The sequence below is a fragment of the Telmatherina bonti genome (assembly GCF_933228915.1).
Source record: "Telmatherina bonti genome assembly, chromosome: 21".
Classification (NCBI taxonomy): Eukaryota; Metazoa; Chordata; class Actinopteri; order Atheriniformes; family Telmatherinidae; genus Telmatherina; species Telmatherina bonti.
Window position 1 is genome coordinate 16644292 of NC_136630.1, and position 21338 is coordinate 16665629.

Here is a 21338-nt window from a genome sequence, read left to right on the forward strand (position 1 = left end):
TATATGTGACAGCTTAACATCCTTTTCAGGCTGATTTACTTTACTAACTAGTCTTCTTGTGGAACTTGACCAAATAGTATCTGAGCACAAATTAAATTTTCATTTAACTAAATGACCATCAAAACTAAAAGACCTGCTTCTAATATGTTGGCTAATAATGAAAATAGGTTGTTTTTATCTAAATAATCAATTAAAAGTTCAAACTCTAGTGCTTTTAACTATGCTAAAGGAAAGGTTTTATTTAGGGTCATCACAGGTCAGATTCTGCCATGATAAACCCGTGATGACTTTGAAACTCACACTTTGATGAACTTTAAAATCTGAAAAATTAACTAATCAAACCCCGTGACTTTGTGTGTCTTTGTATTATCATTCTATGTAAATAATGAAAATATCAAAACTGACCAATACAATGTAGAAAGCTTATAAATCAAAAGGGGTAATGTGTTACTTTAACAGTTTCAATTTAAAAATTTAGAAAGATTTTACATCAATTCAAAATAGTTGGAATATAATTAATAAAATATCTCTCCTGTGGCTCTAATAAGTCATCTACTGTCAAAAACATTTAACATTTTTTCTTGAAATTTAAGCTTAACATGACATGGGATATTATTTTAAACAATTTCAATGATGTAAACAATCAATGTTAACTTTCCATTTAGAATTATGCAAATCCAGGTCTTATCCCCAAGGACAAAATTGACATGTAAACTAATCTTTCTGCCTGTTTCTGTGTGTTTTCTGTAGCAAGCTGCAGCAGTAATGAGTTTCAGTGCACCAATGGTCAATGCATTAACATAGCCTGGAGGTGTGATGGAACTAAAGACTGCACAGATGACTCAGATGAACTTAACTGTCGTAAGTATTGCAATCAGTCACTAGACTAAAACCATCACAAAGGCCCATTTTTTCCCATTATCCAATACATAACATGACTTCAAAATATCAACACATAGTCAGGCAATTGTGTGTTGTTGTTTTTTTTTCTTTTTGGCAGCATCTCCACCGTGCACATCGCAGGAGTTTAAGTGTGTGACAAGTGGTGAATGCATCTCATTGGGATTTGTCTGTGATGGGGAGGAAGACTGTATCGATGGCTCAGATGAACAGAGAGCATGTGGTAAAGTAAACATAATGAATATTTATGCTACGAAAGGGGATTGTTTGGAAGATGAACATACATGATGAAAGATAGCATGAAGTACGGCTCATAAAGTGTATTATATCAGGTTGAAGCTTTAAAAAAAGGCATTAAGTCTGAAAACACTAGGTGGCCACATCATGTCATTGTGAAATTCTCTTGCTGTGTAAAGTTCAAGAAAAAAAAACAAATACCAAATGGCACAACTGAAATTCTAATACTATTAAACATATTTAACATAAGAAGAAAACTGCCACAAACCTTCTGGTATTTTCCTCTCATATGTCAGCAAAAAAGGTGCTTTTTGTTGGTTGTGATGTACTTTGTCACTCTGGAATGAGTTATAACGGTGAAGGCTTTGTAAAATGTTTGCAGAAGTTATGGATCAGCCCTTAAGGATTAGCGTCATCAGTGAAATTTTCACCAATGAGACATACTTTGACACAACACCTACTTACTCTTGTAAGTCTTGTTTCAGATGGACGGACCTGCAGACCAGACCAGTTCACCTGCCAGGAGGGTCAGTGCATCCCCAGCAAATACAGATGTGATCACATGAAGGACTGTGTGGACAACTCTGATGAAAACAACTGCAGTAAGACATTTAGCTTTGACCTTGATGACCTTATGTGACAATAAGATGTATAAACTGTATATATTACAGAATAACAACAAAATAACAAATTAAAGTGACTTTTTGCAGACTATCCACACTGCACGGAGAAGACATGTGTAAATGGGGCCTGTTACAATAACTCTCAACACTGCAATGGGGTGCAGGACTGCAGAGACGGTTCTGATGAATTCAACTGTAGTAAGTACAGTTTCAATTTTGTTTAATAAACAGGAAAAAGATTAGATTAAAGGTACAGGGTAGAAAGAATGAAGGTCAAAGTGATCATCATCTATTTATTTACTTTTATTGATTTATTTTTATTTATTTAGTTATCTCAGTTAAAGTTTTTATCCTTGTGTACTATTTTATGATTTTGAAACACAAGGGAAACAGTCGCTTCCGGTCTAAATCTTTATTGTACTTTTACAACATTGGGCGCGTGCGGTCAGTAAATTCCCAGCAGTCAGTAAATTTTCCACCTGTAAACTAATGAACCCCTCTTCATAGTTTGAATTAAAGTACTTTTCCAAACCATGTGTGAGTTCAAACAGAGAGTGGTATTGGCGTGTTTGTTTTGCGCAACTTTTTCAAATGTATTTATTTATTTGTGGGGTTTTTTGTGACAGAGACAACTGACTGACTGCCACTTACAAGTTAGACTCATAATCCAAACAACTACAGCCCTGCCAGGTTTATCTTTAATTTAATGTGGATTTTTTTAAATTAATTTATTTTTTATTCATCTTTAAAGGTGGAGTATGTAAGATTTTCAATATTTTCATGATAAATTAACTAATAAAATAACTACAATCATAATTAGAAAGTTTTTTGAACACGTAGGTTCCAGTCTGTTCATTGTTGATGCGTTATTAAATTACAAGTTTAATTAATGACAAATGACAAAAAGCACTTTTTTTTTACTGGTAGGCAAACATTTAAGAAGGGTCTTTGTCATTAATTAAACTTTTAATTTAATAACACATCAAATACGGACAGACTGGAACCTACATGTTTAAAAAAAACTATCTAATTATGATTGTAGTTATTTTTTTTGTTAATTTATTTTTAAAATATTGAAAATCTTACATACTCCACCTTTAATGTTATTTTCCACGCTGTTTAGCATAGTTTAGCACTAGCAATCACCACAGTAGGCTACTTCTAATCTACTACAACCTCTTCCTTATTCCAGTAAATACTTCTTTTTAAGTTATTTATTAACAGGTTGGAGGACTTTTTATTAATGAAACTATTTTTAAAACCAATTTGCAGCAAGTCAGCACTGTCCCATCCACCAGTACCAGTGTGCAAATGGCTACTGTATCCCACATTCGTTTGTATGTGATCACTGGGACGACTGCGGGGATAATAGTGATGAGCAAGGCTGCGGTAAGGAATTTAAAAGTCATTTGCAGACATTTTTTTTTAGAAAGACATAATAATCAATGCACCCTGCTATTTCTCCCACCCATTATTTAGTGTACCCCAGCTGTAAAGGCAGTGAGTTCACATGCTCCAGTGGACGTTGCATTCCTCAGAACTGGGTGTGTGACAAGTTCAACGACTGTGGAGACTACAGTGATGAGAGAGGATGTGGTGAGAAAACCTTTGCAAAAATATGGAATTCAGCAGTTTTCATTTTGTAGGTATTAGTGTGACATTTTTGTTAGAATAGCCTTTATGAAGCATTACAAATAACTCTTCTAAAGCTATTGAAACATAAAAAAAACAACTGAAGAAAATAAAGAAGTGAAATGCTATCAACACATTTGATAAGGCTCAAAATGTGTATATTTTTTAGATTAAATGTTTGCATATTGAAATGAGAACAAGAATATGTTGATTCATCTATGTGTGATCATGTGTGTTCTAGATAGTAACTCGAGGGACTGTTACCCTGGTGAGTGGGGATGCCCGGGATCGACAGTGTGTATATCAGTGGGTAAAGTGTGTGACGGCAAACTGGATTGTCCTGGAGGTACAGATGAAACCAACTCTACTGCACAGCAGACCTGCGGTAAGTGTATCTTTTTCTCACATACATGAGTGTGATTGTTTATGATTGTCCACTTGTATAAAATTGAGGTGAATGCGGTTAAACTGTAATCAAGGTGTAAATGAGAGTAAAAGCAGGCATATGAAAAATGTTATGACATTTTAATGCTGTCATTTGACTGTATTTTTTAATACAAGGCTTTTAAACATGGTTTATTGTCCTCATAAAATTCCTCAGTGGTCAGCTGCTGAGACTGTCAGCAGGTGACTTTGTCTTCCTTATTACTGCCCTCACGCATCTGGTTTAAGATTAACTGTTTTTGGTATGTGATTTTCTGGAAATTGTGACTCAGACTTTTTAAAGAGGATATTCTTGAATTGGAATTTGAAATTGCGTGCTCATTTGGTGATCATCTACTTTAGCTGAATTTAAGTGCGATGACTAATTTGTACTCGCAGGTCTGGATCGCTGCTCAACCTTGAGCTGTGAGTATCTCTGCCACCCTTCTCCTCAGGGTGGTTCATGCTACTGCCCAGATGGCTTTATAGTTGCCAATGACAGCCGATCCTGTACAGGTAAGTATCATATTTATCTTTTGAAAGCATAATCTGCATTTGTTATAGCATGAATAGAAGTAGATTGTGTCCTAGCTATCACAGATAAAAAGCACAGAGAACACCGGGGTGAATGCGTTGAGATGTTAAGGTTACTGGAGCAATTTCATGGTGCTGTGATCGCAAATTACTAGTAATGGATCAGTACTATAAAAGCTCTTTGCTCTGTTACCCAGACTATAATGACTGTCAGATTTGGGGGATCTGTGACCAGCTGTGTGAAGATCGTCCTGGAACACACCACTGTAGCTGTGCTGATGGATACTTCTTAGAGCAGGGCCATATCTGCAAGGCCAATGTATCTGGTACATTACACGGCTCTCTTTACTGTATGACACTGATCCGCTGACGCTGATGATGAATAATAACTCTGATGATTATTTCTATTGCCGCTGTTACTTTTAAAAATACATTCATTACTACTATCTGGCATTTGTGTTTCTTAGCTGGTTTGCCACAGCTGATTTTTACCAATGGAGGTGATGTCATGATGGCTGATATACATGGGCGCTTTGTCAGAACTCTGGTCCCATCTCAAGGCAGAGGTTACGCTGTGGGAGTGGCCTACAACTGGCGCAGCAACATAGTCTTCTGGAGTGATACTTATGCCAAAAAGGTCAGTCTGTCACTGCCACTATAACGTTGTCATTTATTAAAATGATTGCAAAGACAAGATATGTGTGTATCCACATTGCACCAGTATAGTTAAGCTGCAATTTAATGAACTGGAATATAAACTAACCAAATGTGGTTTGTGCACCCACCCTCAACTATTTATTTCTTTTCCCAGGTTTATTCTGCCAACTATAATGGAGATAACATAAAGGAGGTTCTGACTGCTGCAGTCCACAATGTGCAGAATCTTGCAGTGGACTGGATCAACTTCAAACTTTATGTTTTGGAAGCTATGGTGGAACGCATTGATGTGTGTGATTATAATGGAGAGAATCGAGTGACACTGATAGCAGAAAACCTGCAGACTCCTCATGGCCTCGCCTTGGATCCTACAGTTGGGTGCGTTTAGATGCTTTAGTTCATCAAAACTGCTGCACGTTACTTTAATGCAGCATAGCGTATCATCCATAACTGAAAAAGATGGATGTTAAGGCATCGTTTTGAGGTGTTTGAGTAAACTGTCCTGTCATAATGTACTTGAGATAGTACACTATTTTCTAATAGTAGAAGTGAATGCTTGTTAGAGTGGAAGGAGCTTGTTGTTGCGTAGCATTAAATAAAATGTTAACTCTTTGTTTGCAGCTACATGTTCTTCACAGACATGGGAGTTAGCAATAAGCAGACGAAGCTGGAACGAGCCTTCATGGATGGCAGCAATCGTGTAGAGCTGGTCAGAAGTGGACTCGGCACACCAACTGGAATCACACTTGACATTGTCACCCAGAGGATCTACTGGTCTGACAGCCACTTTGACACAGTGGAGACCGTCACATACAGTGGGTTGGAGAGGTAATGTTGTACTTAAAATGTTTTCATCCAGTATGCATTGACAACTTGGGAGAAAAAAGGGTCCAACTATGCTGTTTGTATTAATGGTGTTGTGTAAGTGAGTTTTTTTGTTGTTTTTTTTCTAAGGAAAATGGTCCTCAATGGTGGAACACAGGCTCCACATCCTTTTGGGATGGCTGTATTTGAAAATCATGTATTCTTCACTGACTGGACCAAGATGGGTGTGATCAGATCCAACCGTTTCAATGGCAGTAACCCAGCGCTCCTTTATCGCACTGCAAATCGGCCAGGCCACATCGTAGTCTCACACTCTGTCCTGCAACCTCTGGGTAAATGGTTTTAAACTTTGAAGCTTGAGCAGAGTTACAGTTTTAAAGTCAACACAGAGCTAAATTTAAATTATCTTAAAAAAAAAAAATTAGAGTTTTATTTTTTTAACAAGTACACTGGAAAACTAAAGTGATGGATGTTGATGATGTTATGGGGATATCACATCTGTTCTGACTTGCAGTGATGAACCCCTGTGGCAGACACAACGGTGGATGCCAGCACATTTGTGTTTTAAGTCACCGCACTGACAATGATGGATTGGGGTTCCGCTGCAAATGTCGCCATGGTTACGACCTGCAGCCTGATCGTCGGACCTGTTTCAGTGAGTTGGTTGAGGACAAAATTAATTGATTCTTCCTTTTTTTTCTCAGTTCAATTTTTTATTTAATCTTTTTAAATGTAATGCACTCAAATACAACATTTCAAACATAATTTCATGTCATTCCTTCATTCAGAGAGAGTTTTATGACTTATTGTGTGGGCAACATGAAAACATGAATAAAACGTGTACTTCTCTGTTTTTTTTTTGTGAAACAGAGATAAAAGACTATTTGTTGTTGGCCACTTCTCTGGCGGTGCGAGGAATCCCTCTGAACTTATCCCTCCAGGAGGATGTCACCCTTCCTCTCACAGGGCTTGGAACATCTTTTTCTGGCTCAGCGGTGGAGTTTGATGGAAATGAGGAAGCCATCTTTTATAATGACAGGTCCAGGGGTCTCGTATATAAGTCAAACCTCAATGGCACAGGTGAGTTTTTATTACATGTGTGAAGCAAAGCCCCTTTAAAAGGTCATGAATTACGATCTGATGTGAAAATTCTATATTGAGGTTAGTTTGTCGCACAGGTTTAATTTCTTATGAATCATTTTTGTTTTAAAACATGATCCTTACTTCTGTCTCTCGGTGCTCACTTTACCTTCTTCATGCACCATTAGGTCAGCAGATTCTAACAGGATACAGAGTGGGAATTGTCGATGCCATGGCCTATGACTGGACCTCCAAGGTCTTGTTCTGGACAACAACTTCCTACAGGTCGGTGGTGGCTTTCAAAGTGACGGACAAATCAAGACGAGACATTGTTACTGGACTGAGGAACCCAAAGGGAATTGCAGTGCATCCTAGTGCTGGGTGAGTGCTCAGATTAAAGTAGAAGAATTAGTGAAGAGTTGCTTACCTTAGCCAATCATAAGTCACAAAGACTTAATTGAACTTAAGAAGATTAAATGACATCAACCTGTGTGGTTACCAGTTTTCTTTCTTTTTTTATCCTTGTTTGCCCAATCTAAAAAAAGATACCTATTCTGGTCTGACTGGTACCGTCCAGCGGTCATAATGAGAGCTTACACTGACGGCAGCAATGCTGTCCCTCTGGTCAACACAACACTGGGATGGCCATACGGCCTCACTCTTGACTACACGTAAGTAGAAATGATTTGATTTTCATTTCAAATGGCCCTTCTTAATGGTTTAAATAGGACATATTGTGATCACAATATTTTTTCTGGTTCCCTGGTTATTTGCTTGTGGTTGCTGTTTTTCAGAATGGACAGACTGTACTGGGTGGATTCCCTTCTTGATCAGATTGGTCACATTAACACTGAAGGAAATGACAGACAGACTTTTACCAATATTGGCCAGATTACTCAGCCGTACTCTTTGACAGTTTATTTAGGTACTTTTTTTTTTTTTTTCGTAAATGTGCTGTTAAAATCACTGATGCAGCGACCACTAACTTAAACTCTAAGTACTTGTCTTTTCAATGTTCAATTAACTATTTCTGTCTCATAGACTACCTGTATGTGGCTGATACAAGAACCAGAGCAATATTTGAGATGAGAAAGAGAGATGGAGGGGGAAACATTATGATCAGACAAGGAATCACCGGCATCTTGAACATTAAGGCCTACATGGCTGACGTCCACAGTAGTAAGTTCACTCACAACAGGAGACTGGAATCTGTTTAATAGTCTAGTTTATCCGGAATATTTCGCAATGGTAAAGCTAGGGCAATGACTGCACAATGACTCAGGCAGAAACAATCCAGAAACCTACTGATTGCTTCTTTGTCATTCCTCCCAAAGCTTTCACCAGCCGCTGCAACATGGTGCCCAATGGACAGTGCAGCCACTTCTGTTTTCCAACACCCTCCTACAGCCGGGTATGCGGCTGTCCGTATGGGATGAAGCTTCAGGCTAATCAGAGAGACTGCGTGAAGGATGATTCTGTTCCCCCACCTGACAACAACTGTGGCGACAATGCCTTTGAGTGTGATGAAGGTCGCTGTAGGCCCAACTCTTACCGCTGTGATGGCATTGTTGATTGCGTAGATAAGACCGATGAAACCAACTGCACAAATACGGGTTTGTCTGTTTTACTGGGTTTCGTCAGTATTTGTAGCACTCCAGAAGGTAATACATGGAAACTAATGCTCTCCGTTATGTTGACCAGGAGCGACCTGCTCTCCTTATGCCTTCACCTGCAACAACAAGCACTGCATATACAGCAGCTGGCGCTGTGATGGCATAGATGACTGCGGGGATGGTTCTGATGAAATAAACTGTCCGACACGTCTTCCTACCACCTGTGCAGATAGCTACTTCACCTGTGACAACAACAAGTGTATCTCTCCAACATGGTTGTGTGACGGTGACAATGACTGCGGTGATGGCTCTGACGAACACAACTGCAGTGAGTTTGTTTTGCTTAACTATAGTTTCAGAGTTCTGTCGCACTTCGTAAAACACGATACGCTCACACACTGCCTTTTGAATGTAATGATGTACAGATCTGTGTTTGGTTGACAGATTCCACCATCACCACATGCCCTTCGGGCTACTTCCTGTGTCCTGACCACCGCTGTATAAGCAGTTTTTACGTCTGTGATGGAGACCAGGACTGCTTGGATGGCTCTGATGAGAAAGATTGTGGTGGGAATCTAGAATGCATTTGGAAACAAATGCTTTCTGTAGTGCAGAGAGAATTGATATTTATATTATTTTCTAATCTGTTCCGTGTTTTTTATTTTCTTCTTCCCTCTTTAAGAATTTTCCTGCCAATCCTATGAGTTTGCCTGTGCCAGTGGGGACCAGTGTGTCAGTTCAAGTTATCGGTGTGATGGAGTGTTTGACTGCAGGGATCATACAGATGAACAAGACTGTCGTATGTTAATACACAACACTGACATATAAAAATACACCAAAATATGTTTAGTTTCACATTTTACTAACAACTTCCATGTTAAAACAAAGCCATTTCAAATATCTCTGACATCTTCAGCTACTCGAGGACCAGGCCTCTGCCATGACGATGAGTTCCAGTGCCAGACTGATGGTTTCTGCATACCTGATGAATGGGAGTGTGATGGCCACCCAGACTGTGAAGATGGATCAGATGAACATAACACATGCCCAGCAGTCACGTGCACATCCAACTATTTCCAGTGTGCCAACAAGATTTGTATCCCAATGAGCTGGTTGTGTGATGGTGAGAATGACTGCAGGGACATGAGTGATGAGCAAAACTGCCCCACCCCTCCCTTTTCTTGCCCATCTGGTCAGTGGCTGTGCCCCACTGACCAAGTATGTATTAACCTGGACAAGGTGTGCAACGGCCAAAAAGACTGTCCCAACGGCGCAGATGAGTCCCCTATCTGCAGTAAGTTTTGTAGATTATGTTCATGCCTCACTAAGTCTATGAGTTGTCTCATAGACTAACTTATTGCTGTGTACTTTCATGAAGACCAAGATGACTGTGCACTGAACAATGGAGGCTGCAGTGATGGCTGTATCCAAGGACCATTTGGAGCTCAGTGCACCTGTTCACCAGGATTTCAGCTCCTCAACGACTCCAAGACTTGTGATGATATCAATGAGTGTCTGATCCCAGGTTTCTGCAGCCAACAGTGCTACAATGAGAGAGGAAGCTTCAGGTGCCACTGTTCCCATGGCTACCTCTTAGAGCCTGACGGACGTACCTGCAAAGCTACAGGTAAGCAGCAAGCAATGGGACACAACTGCAGATGCACATAGAGAATACTATTGAAACAAGATAAATGAGCTTTTTCAGAGATAAATGGGTCTGGATAGAAAGATCCATACATATTTTTTTTGTTAAGCGTAAGTACAAATTTAGCCAATGAATGTCTGAAACCAAAATAGATGTACAATTTTCTGTAATGTGTAATGTGTGTTATATTATATTATATTATATTATATTATATTATATTATATTATATTATATTATATTATATTATATTATATTATATTATATTATATTATATTATGGCAAATAACAGCTGTGTATTGTTTATCATGGCACTTAGAGGTGTATATGTCTGTGCTTTTAGACCAGGAGGCAGCTGTACTTTTGGTTGCCAAGCGTAGCCAGATCATGGCCAACTATATCAACTTGAAGCCTCCCCAGATGCGCCCAGTGATCAGTGGTTCAAGCATTGTTACTGTAGACTTCGACCGCATGACTTCCAGAATCTACTGGGCTGATGCCTCACAAAAGAAAATATGGAGTTCCTTCCAAAATGGCACAGACAGACAGGAAGTGAGTGAAATGGACACAGTACACACAGTTAAAGCAAGAAATGTCAGGCAATTTTTCTTACAAGATGCTGAACATTGCTTATGTACCAGAGTGCAAAAGTCATTATGAACCAAATCAAATGGTAGAGTGTTGTTATTGTTTCTTGTATAAGGTGTTTTCTACTGGTCTGATGGTACCTGAGAGTATTGCAGTGGACTGGGTAGCTCGGAACCTTTATTGGACTGACTCTGTCATGGAGAACATTGAAGTTTCCACTCTGGACGGTCGTTTTCGGAAGGTTCTCTTAAGTAAAAATGTTACCAGCCCACGTGGACTTGTTTTAGACCCCCGCAACTCGTAAGTAGACAGCAAAACAATAGTAGAAACTATTTTCTCTGTGTACATTTATTTATTTATTTATTTTTATATTACGTAGTTTTCGTTTTCATTTTATGGTTCACGCGAACACTATTTTGTGATCCTCAACAATGTGATCTGAGGCATAATAAACCCTGTAACAAACATATCTACGTCTCTGATGTCCCTTCCAGCACCTACCTTATGTTCTGGTCAGATTGGGGCCAGAATCCTAGGATTGAGCGTGCCAACATGGATGGAGCCATGAGACAAGTCATTGTCAGCACTAAGGTCTACTGGCCAAATGGTCTGGCCCTGGATTATACCACACGCAGAGTTTACTTTGCTGATGCTTACCTGAAATATATTGATTACTGTGACTATGATGGGAACAACCGCCATCAGGTCATGGCAAGTGACATGGTAGGTTACTGAAATGCAGGTCACTAATACAGTTTGTCTGCTATATGAACTTAAAAGAAAAAAAAAAAAACGTTGCTGCCTCATACCAGGTTCTCCAGCACCCACATGGTATGACCATATTTGAGGATAGTGTGTACTGGTCAGAGCATTACACCAGCAAAGTGATGAGAACCAACAAGTTCCATGGAGGAAACATCACCACTCTGATGAGTAATGTCTATCAGCCCATGGGGATTGTTATGGACCATCCCATCAAACAACCTGCAGGTAGTTTGCAATTAGAAATATTAATACATGGCACACTGGACACATTAACTTAAAGGATTCCATGAAAAATGACTAAATTTTATCTGTATGCAATATTAATAGTTTGTTGAAGTAGTATATGTTGTATTTAGTCTGAAGGTGGCACTATGCTTCTGTCTTTAGCCATCAACCCGTGCAGAGAGCACTTGTGCTCTCAGTTGTGCTTGTTGTCAGGCCTGAGACCAAGATACTACACTTGCCACTGTCAGTCAGGTTGGAAGCTGGATGATGATAAGCGCACCTGTATCAAAGGTAGGTGTTGAACACCACACTATGCAGGCTTAAACCAAGTTGAACAACCAAGTAAATCATGGAATCAGTGAATCAAAGTTTATCATGTGGTTTTGACTGATTCCAACTTTACAATTTTGCACAATATGTGTGTATATTACCATTTTCTTGTCATTTGTGTGTGTCCTGTTCTAGATGAGACTCCTTTCCTCATGGTGGTCAGGGATTCTGTGATTTTTGGAATTCCCCTGGACCCCACTGACCCATCCAACAACGCCATGGCTCCCATTTCTGGTGTCAGCCAGGGAAAAGACATTGATTTTGATGATCAGGAGGAGTTTGTTTACTGGGTTCAGAGCACTGTGAGTGAATGGCATAGGTTGCCAAAGTCGAGAAATACATGAATATAATTGATTGTGATGTTTTTTTGTTAAGATGTGTGTTAATAGAATCCATGTTAACTTCTTGTTTTAGGAATATTTCTTCCATGGGTTGATTATTTCTGTCTGAAGGTAACAAACTCATTTATTGTTTTGTTCTAACATCAGGGTTCAATTTGGCAAGTGAAAACAAGCGGTACCAACAGGTCTGAGTTTGCTCCTGCTGGGTTCATGGGCTCACCGTCTGGTCTGGCTTTTGATTGGATAAGCCGAATAATGTATTACACAAACCCCACTGGAAAAACCATTGAAGTAAGCAACACCTGAAAACAAAGAAATCTAATTTATCTTCATGTTAACGACAAAGAACACTGTGAATACTGGCTTTAAATTGGACAACAGAAAAGAAGAAAATGAAGCGACATTCACACATTCATTCATTCATTATCCTAACCACTTAGTCCAATGAAGGGTCGCGGGGAAGCTGGAGCCTATCCCAGCAGTCTCTGGGCAAAAGGCGGGGTATACCCTGGACAGCTCGCCAGTCTATCGCAGGGCAAAGTAGCAACACTAAAATTGTAAAAGGGAAATTATAGGGGAAATGTAAAAGAAAATGTGCAAAACTTTAAAAAAAATAAATTAAAAAAAAAATAGATGGTGTACATATGTCAGTAACTAAGCATGTTATATATATATATATATATATATATATATATATATATATATATATATATATATATATATATATTGATTTTATTATGATAATATTTGAAGCATCACTTAGTTGCGTGTTTGTGCAATCATGCTGAAGCCAAGCGAACAAAACATGATTAACAAGTTTATCCATCAAGCATTATCATATTAAGGGGGTGTGGTGGGAATTACATGTGACTAACATTCAATCCACAGATGAACTGTGGCAGGTTTCAAAAGGCTTTTATGATTACTAAATAAATTGAACTTTTGCTGCCTGTTCATTGTCTATCTAAATGTTTTTGGAGACAGTTGCACCAAAACTGTTTTCCCTCTAATTACCACTTTTATATTTGCGTTCTAATCTTTTTGTCTTAGGTCATACGCGTAGATGGAAATGAGAATTACAGGAAGACCGTCATTGCCTCAACTGGCAAACCAGAGGGAGCTGGAGAGCCTGTTGGAATTGCCTTGGATCCAGCCAGAGGGTAAAAACATATCTTCACTGTTGGGAAAAATGGCAAACTAGCTTACTTGTTCAAATTCACTGTCATTGAGAAAATATTATATGTAAATGCTGTACATATAATATAAAACGGTACATTCTAGATCAATAAAGTCCTTTCTGTGTGTTGAGCGATTGCAGTGTTCTGAAATCTTCCATCTTCTTTTTCTCTCCTCGACAGGAAACTCTTTTGGACAGACAGGGGATCAGACAATGGAGTTCCTCCAAAGGTTGGCAGCGCTGACATGGATGGAGGCAATCTCAAGAATCTTTACACAGACAACTTGGTGAACATAGGATTTATTGCTGCTGACATCTCGACCATGAAGCTATACTGGGGTGTTGCAGGCTCAGGAGTGGTATGTACAGAATACTAGTACAGCATATCCACCAAATCCAGCTGACATCTTATGCTGTGTTATTAAGTTAGTGTTTTCTTGCCCTGTGTTCAAAGTGGAATTATAATTATGATAATTTAACTATTCTAAGTTGACACTCCTTTTGTGTTGTCCCAGATTGAGTCCGGCACCATGGATGGAGTATCCCGTATGACGGTGGTTAGTGGCCTGTCCCACCCCTGGGGCCTGACAATCTACCAGAACCACCTCTACTACACTGATCTGGACTATGAGGTCATTGAGAGAGTGGACAAAAGCAATGGTGCCAATATGGTGTTGATGAGGAGCGGCATGTCTGGCCTCCATGCTCTCAAAGTGCATGCAAGAGACAGTATGTGGATTTGCTTAAATTTGATGAATAGTACTTTGACTTTTTAGTCTTTATCCAGAATTTTACATTTCTGAATAAGTCAACACGTGATTACCTTCAGTTCCTGTTTAATTCCGAACAAAAGTTAATTCTGCTTTAAACTTGTGAAAAATTACCATGTTAAGTCCTGATGCAAATTTCTATTTGGAATTAAATTTAAAACTGATGTGGCTGGTTTATTCACATTTTAATTCCAAAGTATTTAATTCCTCTGTCATGTAAACCTTCATTCCACTCTAAATTAATTCCAGTCATTCTGCACATGCTCATTACCTTGTCCTGTCCCTATGATGTGCGTTGTTTTGCCTCCCGTGTTCGGTGGTCTATCTTTCGTCACCTTCTCAGTTGCTGCAAAAAGTGAAGTAGTATGCTCGGGTTGAGCTGGTACTTAAATTATAATAAAAACAGCAGCGAAACTGGTACTTATTTTGTAGTTTTTACAAGTTACGTCTAAAACAAGAAGCAGGGAGCCAACTTAGTTTATTTCCGGTATACATCATACGTCACGTGCACCCTCTGTCCAGTCAGAACCCTTGCCAATCTGCAGCTTTAAAGACGATTTAAGTAAGGACATGTTTCATGTAAATCTCAAATTATTATTTTCATATAAACTCATAGGAGAATACGTTAATTCCGAATAATTTAATTTTGAATTATTAATTCTGAATGAAAAAACATCATGTAACCGTAACCAGTGTGTTTTTGGTGGGAGGTTAGTGTCCTGATAAAGTAAAGCAAAGCATCCTTTGTTAAGCTAATGAGTGTTCTCCATTATTTCTAACATATTTGATACCACCAAAAAACATTACCACACCCAACACACACAATGTACATCAACCCAGTTTTAAATAATGGACTTTATTGATTTTTTGCATAGAATTTTGGATCTGCATCAAAACAAATATCTCCCAAGAAAGTCGTCAAACTTGTTTAATACGAGAGTAAAAGAAATCCATCTCCTTTGCTATCTTGGAATTGCCTCACTTGTCAAGCTGCATTACAGTTCTTTAGGACCCTGTGATATTATAATGCTCAACTCTTTTGTCTCTTAGATTCAGCAGGGACCACCAATGGCTGCAGCTCCAACAATGGGGGCTGTCCTCATCTCTGTCTGCCCAAACCAGACAATCAAAAGACCTGTGCCTGCACTACAGGTTTTCATCCCTCTAGTGATGGCACTCGCTGTGAACAGTTTGAGTCCTTTGCCATCATTTCCACCACCAAGTATATCCGTGGCTTCCACATAAATAGCTCCGACCATTCTGAGGCAATGGTGCCTATAAGTGGATGTATGTTGACTTTGTCTTGTTTTTTTTGTCATGATGCTAAAAACTATTTTGCTATTTTACTATTACAGACGTTGACTTGTCGGATTTTTTTTTCCAGCATCCTATTATGCTAAGGACAAGTTGGACCTGCACATTGAATCTGGCTTTGTTTACTGGACTGACAACAGCACCTCCACCTCATACAAGGGCATCTACAGGACCAAAACAGATGGAGGGAGTTACAGTCATATCATAAGCTCAGGTGTTGGACAGAGAGGCATCCAGGGTCTGGCTGTAGACTGGATTGCGGGTATGTATTCGCTCAGTCATCTGACCAATCCTAACATAGATCCATTACTTTATTAATGATGTGTTAAGAGAACAACCCTCCCATTGTTTCCCTTTCTCAGGTAACTTGTACTTCTCCAATGTCTTTGAGACTCAGACATTCCTGGAGGTGTTGGCCATCAACACCACCTACCGAATGGTTCTCCTCAAGAGCTTCCAGGACCAGCCCAGGGACCTTGCAGTCAGCCCCAAACTTCGTTATCTCTTTTGGACTGATGCTGGCCAAACACCCAAGATCGAGCGGGCCCTGCTGGATGGCACAAACCGCACAGTGTTGGCATCAGAGAGTTTGGCATCGCCACGTGGCCTGACAGTTGACTACACTAATGACTTCCTCTACTGGACCGATGATGTTCTCGATATGATCTCCCGTATGGCAGCAGACGGATCACAGAGACAGATTATTCGGTATGGGAGCCGCTTGCCTTCTCCATTTGGAATGGCTATTTTTGGAAACTACATGCTGTGGGTGGATAAAAAACTTGGAAAGGTTTTCCAGGCCAGTAAGGACCCATCCAATACCGACCAACCTGAGGTAACAGCTTGAATTGACTTCATTTAACTACAACAGGTTTCCTAATATTTTATCAGTGAAAAGTAATTTTCATTATTATTTTGATTAATAAAATTATGTGTTAATTATATGTTCTACAAACTCCTTACTAATGTTGTCTCTAAAACCAAATTTTCTATGGGTAAAGGAAGGCAGTAAACTTTGTAAAATCATTTTGTCCAGAACTTTGTTTCTATTAAAATAAGCATTATTTTAGTTGCTAAACAAACAAATTTAAACTCAATTGTTCGTATTAACTGAAGCTGTTTTTCAATGCCATGAAACAACAAAAAATCTTTTCCATATCACCAGGTAATCCGAGACAATCTTGATGGGCTGATGGACATTGTTGTCTTTGACTCTCATGTCCAGCCTACGTCTGCCAACCAGGTTGGCTTTAACCCCTGCCAGGAAGACAACGGGCGCTGCCAGCAGCTTTGCTTTGCCATTCCAAACCAGGAGAAACCTAAATGTGGCTGTGCACATGGGTCACTCCTTAGTAACGGAGTAACATGTGGTTATGGACTAGACGAGTTTTTAGTTTTCACCACAGACTACACGTTGAATAGCCTGAGATTAGACCCAGCAGATCACAGCGTTCCTTATCCAACTGTGAACTTAGGCTACAACCTCATGGCACTTGATTTCGACTTCAGGGAGAAGCGAATTTTCTTCACGCAGTATTTAGGTATAGGTCGGAGCAGGATTGGCTATGTCACCACAACTTCCATCACCAACCCACCTGTCATCATTGCCTCAAGTGAGTTTGAAGTTTACCAGTCATCTTTTTTTTAATTTTTCCTCAATCATTTTCGTCATCTTACATGATCTCCTGTCTTTTAACTGCTGCACAGATGTGGATGACCCTGAAGGATTAGCCTATGATTGGATCAACAAGCGCCTCTATTTCACAGACTACTATCAACGTAATGTCCAATCAATTGGGTTGAATGGGCAAAACCGCTCAGTGGTGGCACATGCAAACCGCCCCAGAGGCATCGTTGTTGACCCATGCTATGGGTAAAAGCAGCAGATTTATTGTTTCATGAGAAAACAATGCAAAACAATGGTTTTCAAGTGTTAATGTTGAAAATCATCTATGACTCTAAGCTGTCTCCTTTCCTCTTTGCGATGGTTCTCTCTACCCTAGTTACATGTACTGGACTGATTGGGGTTCTCCAGCTAAGATTGAAAGGGCCACACTGGGAGGAAACTTCCGGACTCCCATCGTCAACAGCAGTCTGGTCACTCCAAATGGCCTTTCTCTTGACTTTGAGGAGAGAATGCTTTACTGGGCTGACGCCTCACTGTAAGTTCATATTTTCCTGTTTTATTGTCTATTATCAGTGGAAGGGCACAGATTCTGCTGCATATTTTCTCTTTCCTGTTATTGACCGCAGTGACAGGATTGAGCGGGCTACGCTGACTGGTGAGAACCGGCAAGTGATCGTTCAGGGAGCCCAGTACCCGTTCGCTATGAACGTGTTTCAACAGGACATCTTCTGGACCGACTGGACGGAGAGAGCTGTCTTTAGAGCTGGAAAAAATGATGGCTCTGACTTTGCGGTTCTAGCCCAGAAATTACAATACCGACCAAATGACATCCATGTTTATGCTGCATCTAAACAGCAGAATTGTTCCAGCCCCTGTCAGCAGTTCAACGGAGGCTGCAGTGACATCTGTGTTCCTGGTAAGACAGGAGGGCTTTGAGTTTAACTGTCTAACATAAGTAGACACAAAATTACTATTTATCAACAAATAATTATGTCTTTTTATTATTGAGCACATTCAACTCCTCATAACATCTTCTGCAGGCCCAGTAGGCCCAGAGTGCCAGTGTCCTCATAATGGAAATTGGTACTTGGCAAATAATGGCAAAGACTGCATTAAAGACACAGGAAAACGTTGTCAACCAGAGCAGTTCACCTGTCTGAATGGTAACTGTATCTCTGTTCGCTGGAAGTGTGATGGCTACGACGACTGCCAGGATAACTCAGATGAGCTTGAAAGAGTGTGCGGTGAGAAATAAAGACTTGTTTCAGTTTAATTCGACCATTGCTAATGGTTTGTTGTGGTGTTGAGTACTGATGTAAGAATGCTAGTTTGTTTTGTAGTTAGATTACAGCTCAAACCTCATCTTACCCTACACAGCTTTCCACACCTGCTCACCCATGGACTTCACATGTGACAATGGCCGCTGTGTGCCGCTTAGCTACACTTGTGACTACACAGATGACTGTGGGGACAACAGTGATGAGCAGGGATGCCCTTTCCCCACGTGTAACCCCACTTCTGAGTTCACCTGCGCCAATGGGCGCTGCATCAGCGCAGCTTTTGTCTGCGATGGCCACAACGACTGTAGAGACAACGCCACATCTGATGAAATCAACTGCCGTGAGTATTTGGGATGGATGTCGCAGACATGTGGCATGTGCATTATTGGCAGAGAGCCACTGCTTTAGCTCTCCAGACTGCTTTGAAAGACTACCTGATCTTTTCTCAATAACTAAAACTGAATCAATGCTTATATCAGTTGAATATTTTAGTAGAACACTGTACCTAAAGTGAGTCTCTGTTTCTGAGTAAGGGATGTTTATATAGATAGTATCAGTGTGCTGTAACTGATCCTGTGAGTCTGATTTTATACCCGTTTTGATTATTTCCAGCTGACCGCACATGTCCTACTGGCCAAGTCAAGTGCGAAGGGACTAACATCTGCATTTACCCTGAAAACCTCTGTGATGGCTATAACAACTGTGGGGACAACAGCGATGAGAATCCTCTCTTTTGCAGTAAGCATCCCCCATATATGTTTGCTCCTCTGTTGCTCTCTATACTCACTTGTTCTATACTTGAATGAAGCCATCTTCTCAAGACAAGATTGTCTGGAAGCACTGTGAATCTTCTGCACTTCTCTGATGCAGTCTTGATCAAATTAGCAAGTTCGATCTGACAAAACTAGCATCTAAATAAGTTAAAGGCATCTGATTTTGGCTGTATTTGTAGGTACAATGATAACTCAGAGAAAAAGTTAGAATACTGGTTAATATTTTCTCTATAAACTAATGGTTTTCTGAGCACAACCCCCAAGATAACATGTTAGTGTTCCCGACAACTGTGTGGTTAACTGTGTGATATAACAAATGGGTCATCCTGCTATAATCTAAATGTAAGGGCTGCAAACGGTCTGAATCTTGATAAATAAAATAGATAAAGTCTTTTTTTTATGGATTATGTTAACAGCAGTGACAAAGCAACCCTAATTATAATATATAAAAGACCAGTAATATCTTACACCCAGTGATAAAAATTCTAAATATAAGGCTTGGAAAATAAGAGAAATATATCAGAAGTAAGGAGGATAAAATAGTTTCTGTTAGATTTGGTTCTTCAAGCACCTACACCTGGAACAAAACACTAACATGCCAGAAATCAACTTCTCTCATTGAGATAATGGCAAATTCTATTTTTTTTTTTTTTTTTAATATTACATGGGTGATAACTTTGTTGTTTATTCATTTATGTGTTAAAGAATTAAAAGTCTTGTTTCACTGATGAATGTCTTTGCATAACACATTAATTTTGACATCTCTCATAAATATCCCGAATTTATTAGAGACAACTATATATTAATAACTACATTTTGTTACAATGATCTGGTGAGCCCCTGAAATGATCTTGGGACCAACACCTGGTTTGAGAACCATTGAAGTACATGTTTGTCACTAGAGCTGTTGCTTGTGAGAAGAATATGCCCATTTGGAAACATTGCTTGTGCTAGAAATCATCTTTGCATTTGCTCGAAATGTAACTGCAAATTAAGTTGATGGGTTATCAGATGCATGTTGGCATAGATCTCAGTATGTTGTTTTTGTGCATTTCTTGCCTGCAGCTGGTCGGACATGTGCTTCAGATCAGTTCCAATGTGACACAGGAAAGTGCATCCCTGAGACTTGGATTTGTGACTCAATCAAAGACTGTAATGATGGGACAGACGAACCTCCCTCTTGTGGTAAATTTTCTGCATCCACCCAACATAGTTGGAGTCTTTTGTTGAGTTGCTGTAGCTGTTGCATTATGAAAACATGTTTACTTACACTCAAGTTATTTAATACTTGCAGCTCGCAATCATATGTAGTCTAAAGTTGTTTTTTCTTTGGTTTGTTTGTTTTTTGACTCTTGTGCTGGTGCAGAGGATGTAATCAGAACATGCGGTTCAGATCAGTTCACTTGTACCAACGGGAACTGCATCCCTCAGTCACTGGTTTGTGATGGCAACAATGACTGCTGGGACAACAGTGATGAAGTCCCAGAACTGCAGTGTGGTGAGACAGCAATTACACATTTAACTCTTAAACTTTGTACGCATAATATTCAATCTTTATGTACAGTGTCTAAATATATTCATTGTCATTTCTTACATCTCAGTCCCATTTTTCATTCTCTTTTGGATGCTCTTTCACCATGTGTGTTGTTGCAGTTTAATCCCAATCTTAACAGCCATTTTTCAAATGATTGTATCGTCATATTATTTATATAACCACAGTGAACTCTTTCAATCTTCATCTGTTTGCTGTAGGGCAACGCACCTGCAGTTCTACTCAGTTCACCTGTCCAACCTGGAACCCGGGCCACCCACGCTGTGTGCCATTAAGCTTTGTGTGTGATGGAGATAAAGACTGTGCCAATGCCGCTGATGAGCTGCAGAACTGCCCTAACCGAACCTGCCACATGAACGAGTTTGCCTGTGCTAACGGGCTCTGCATTCTCATCCCCTACCAGTAAGTAGGAAATAAGTGTGTGATAAAA

At 39.6% G+C, this 21338-nt stretch overlaps 1 protein-coding gene across 1 annotated transcript in view; it reads left to right on the forward strand.

Annotated features, from left to right (window-relative positions):
- The window catches only part of lrp2b (low density lipoprotein receptor-related protein 2b), a gene marked incomplete at both ends in the record, with an annotated part of 37408 nt that overhangs the window by 961 nt on the left and 15109 nt on the right, over positions 1-21338 (forward strand). The window contains 48 exons of the mRNA XM_079260546.1: positions 751-861; positions 1001-1123; positions 1623-1739; positions 1848-1958; positions 3033-3149; positions 3240-3356; positions 3634-3777; positions 4215-4331; positions 4547-4675; positions 4817-4986; positions 5161-5384; positions 5628-5834; positions 5961-6163; positions 6346-6486; positions 6702-6911; positions 7100-7292; positions 7457-7582; positions 7706-7836; positions 7953-8090; positions 8246-8524; positions 8613-8852; positions 8969-9091; positions 9207-9323; positions 9441-9818; positions 9903-10151; positions 10510-10718; positions 10870-11054; positions 11249-11477; positions 11567-11744; positions 11907-12035; positions 12210-12376; positions 12563-12706; positions 13466-13575; positions 13774-13951; positions 14108-14321; positions 15413-15649; positions 15747-15938; positions 16039-16511; positions 16842-17289; positions 17384-17549; positions 17680-17838; positions 17930-18219; positions 18344-18547; positions 18681-18923; positions 19196-19321; positions 20422-20541; positions 20723-20854; positions 21109-21310. Of these exons, the coding sequence (XP_079116672.1) occupies positions 751-861; positions 1001-1123; positions 1623-1739; positions 1848-1958; positions 3033-3149; positions 3240-3356; positions 3634-3777; positions 4215-4331; positions 4547-4675; positions 4817-4986; positions 5161-5384; positions 5628-5834; positions 5961-6163; positions 6346-6486; positions 6702-6911; positions 7100-7292; positions 7457-7582; positions 7706-7836; positions 7953-8090; positions 8246-8524; positions 8613-8852; positions 8969-9091; positions 9207-9323; positions 9441-9818; positions 9903-10151; positions 10510-10718; positions 10870-11054; positions 11249-11477; positions 11567-11744; positions 11907-12035; positions 12210-12376; positions 12563-12706; positions 13466-13575; positions 13774-13951; positions 14108-14321; positions 15413-15649; positions 15747-15938; positions 16039-16511; positions 16842-17289; positions 17384-17549; positions 17680-17838; positions 17930-18219; positions 18344-18547; positions 18681-18923; positions 19196-19321; positions 20422-20541; positions 20723-20854; positions 21109-21310 (8950 nt within the window). The remainder of the gene's footprint in view (positions 1-750; positions 862-1000; positions 1124-1622; positions 1740-1847; positions 1959-3032; positions 3150-3239; positions 3357-3633; positions 3778-4214; positions 4332-4546; positions 4676-4816; positions 4987-5160; positions 5385-5627; positions 5835-5960; positions 6164-6345; positions 6487-6701; positions 6912-7099; positions 7293-7456; positions 7583-7705; positions 7837-7952; positions 8091-8245; positions 8525-8612; positions 8853-8968; positions 9092-9206; positions 9324-9440; positions 9819-9902; positions 10152-10509; positions 10719-10869; positions 11055-11248; positions 11478-11566; positions 11745-11906; positions 12036-12209; positions 12377-12562; positions 12707-13465; positions 13576-13773; positions 13952-14107; positions 14322-15412; positions 15650-15746; positions 15939-16038; positions 16512-16841; positions 17290-17383; positions 17550-17679; positions 17839-17929; positions 18220-18343; positions 18548-18680; positions 18924-19195; positions 19322-20421; positions 20542-20722; positions 20855-21108; positions 21311-21338) is intronic.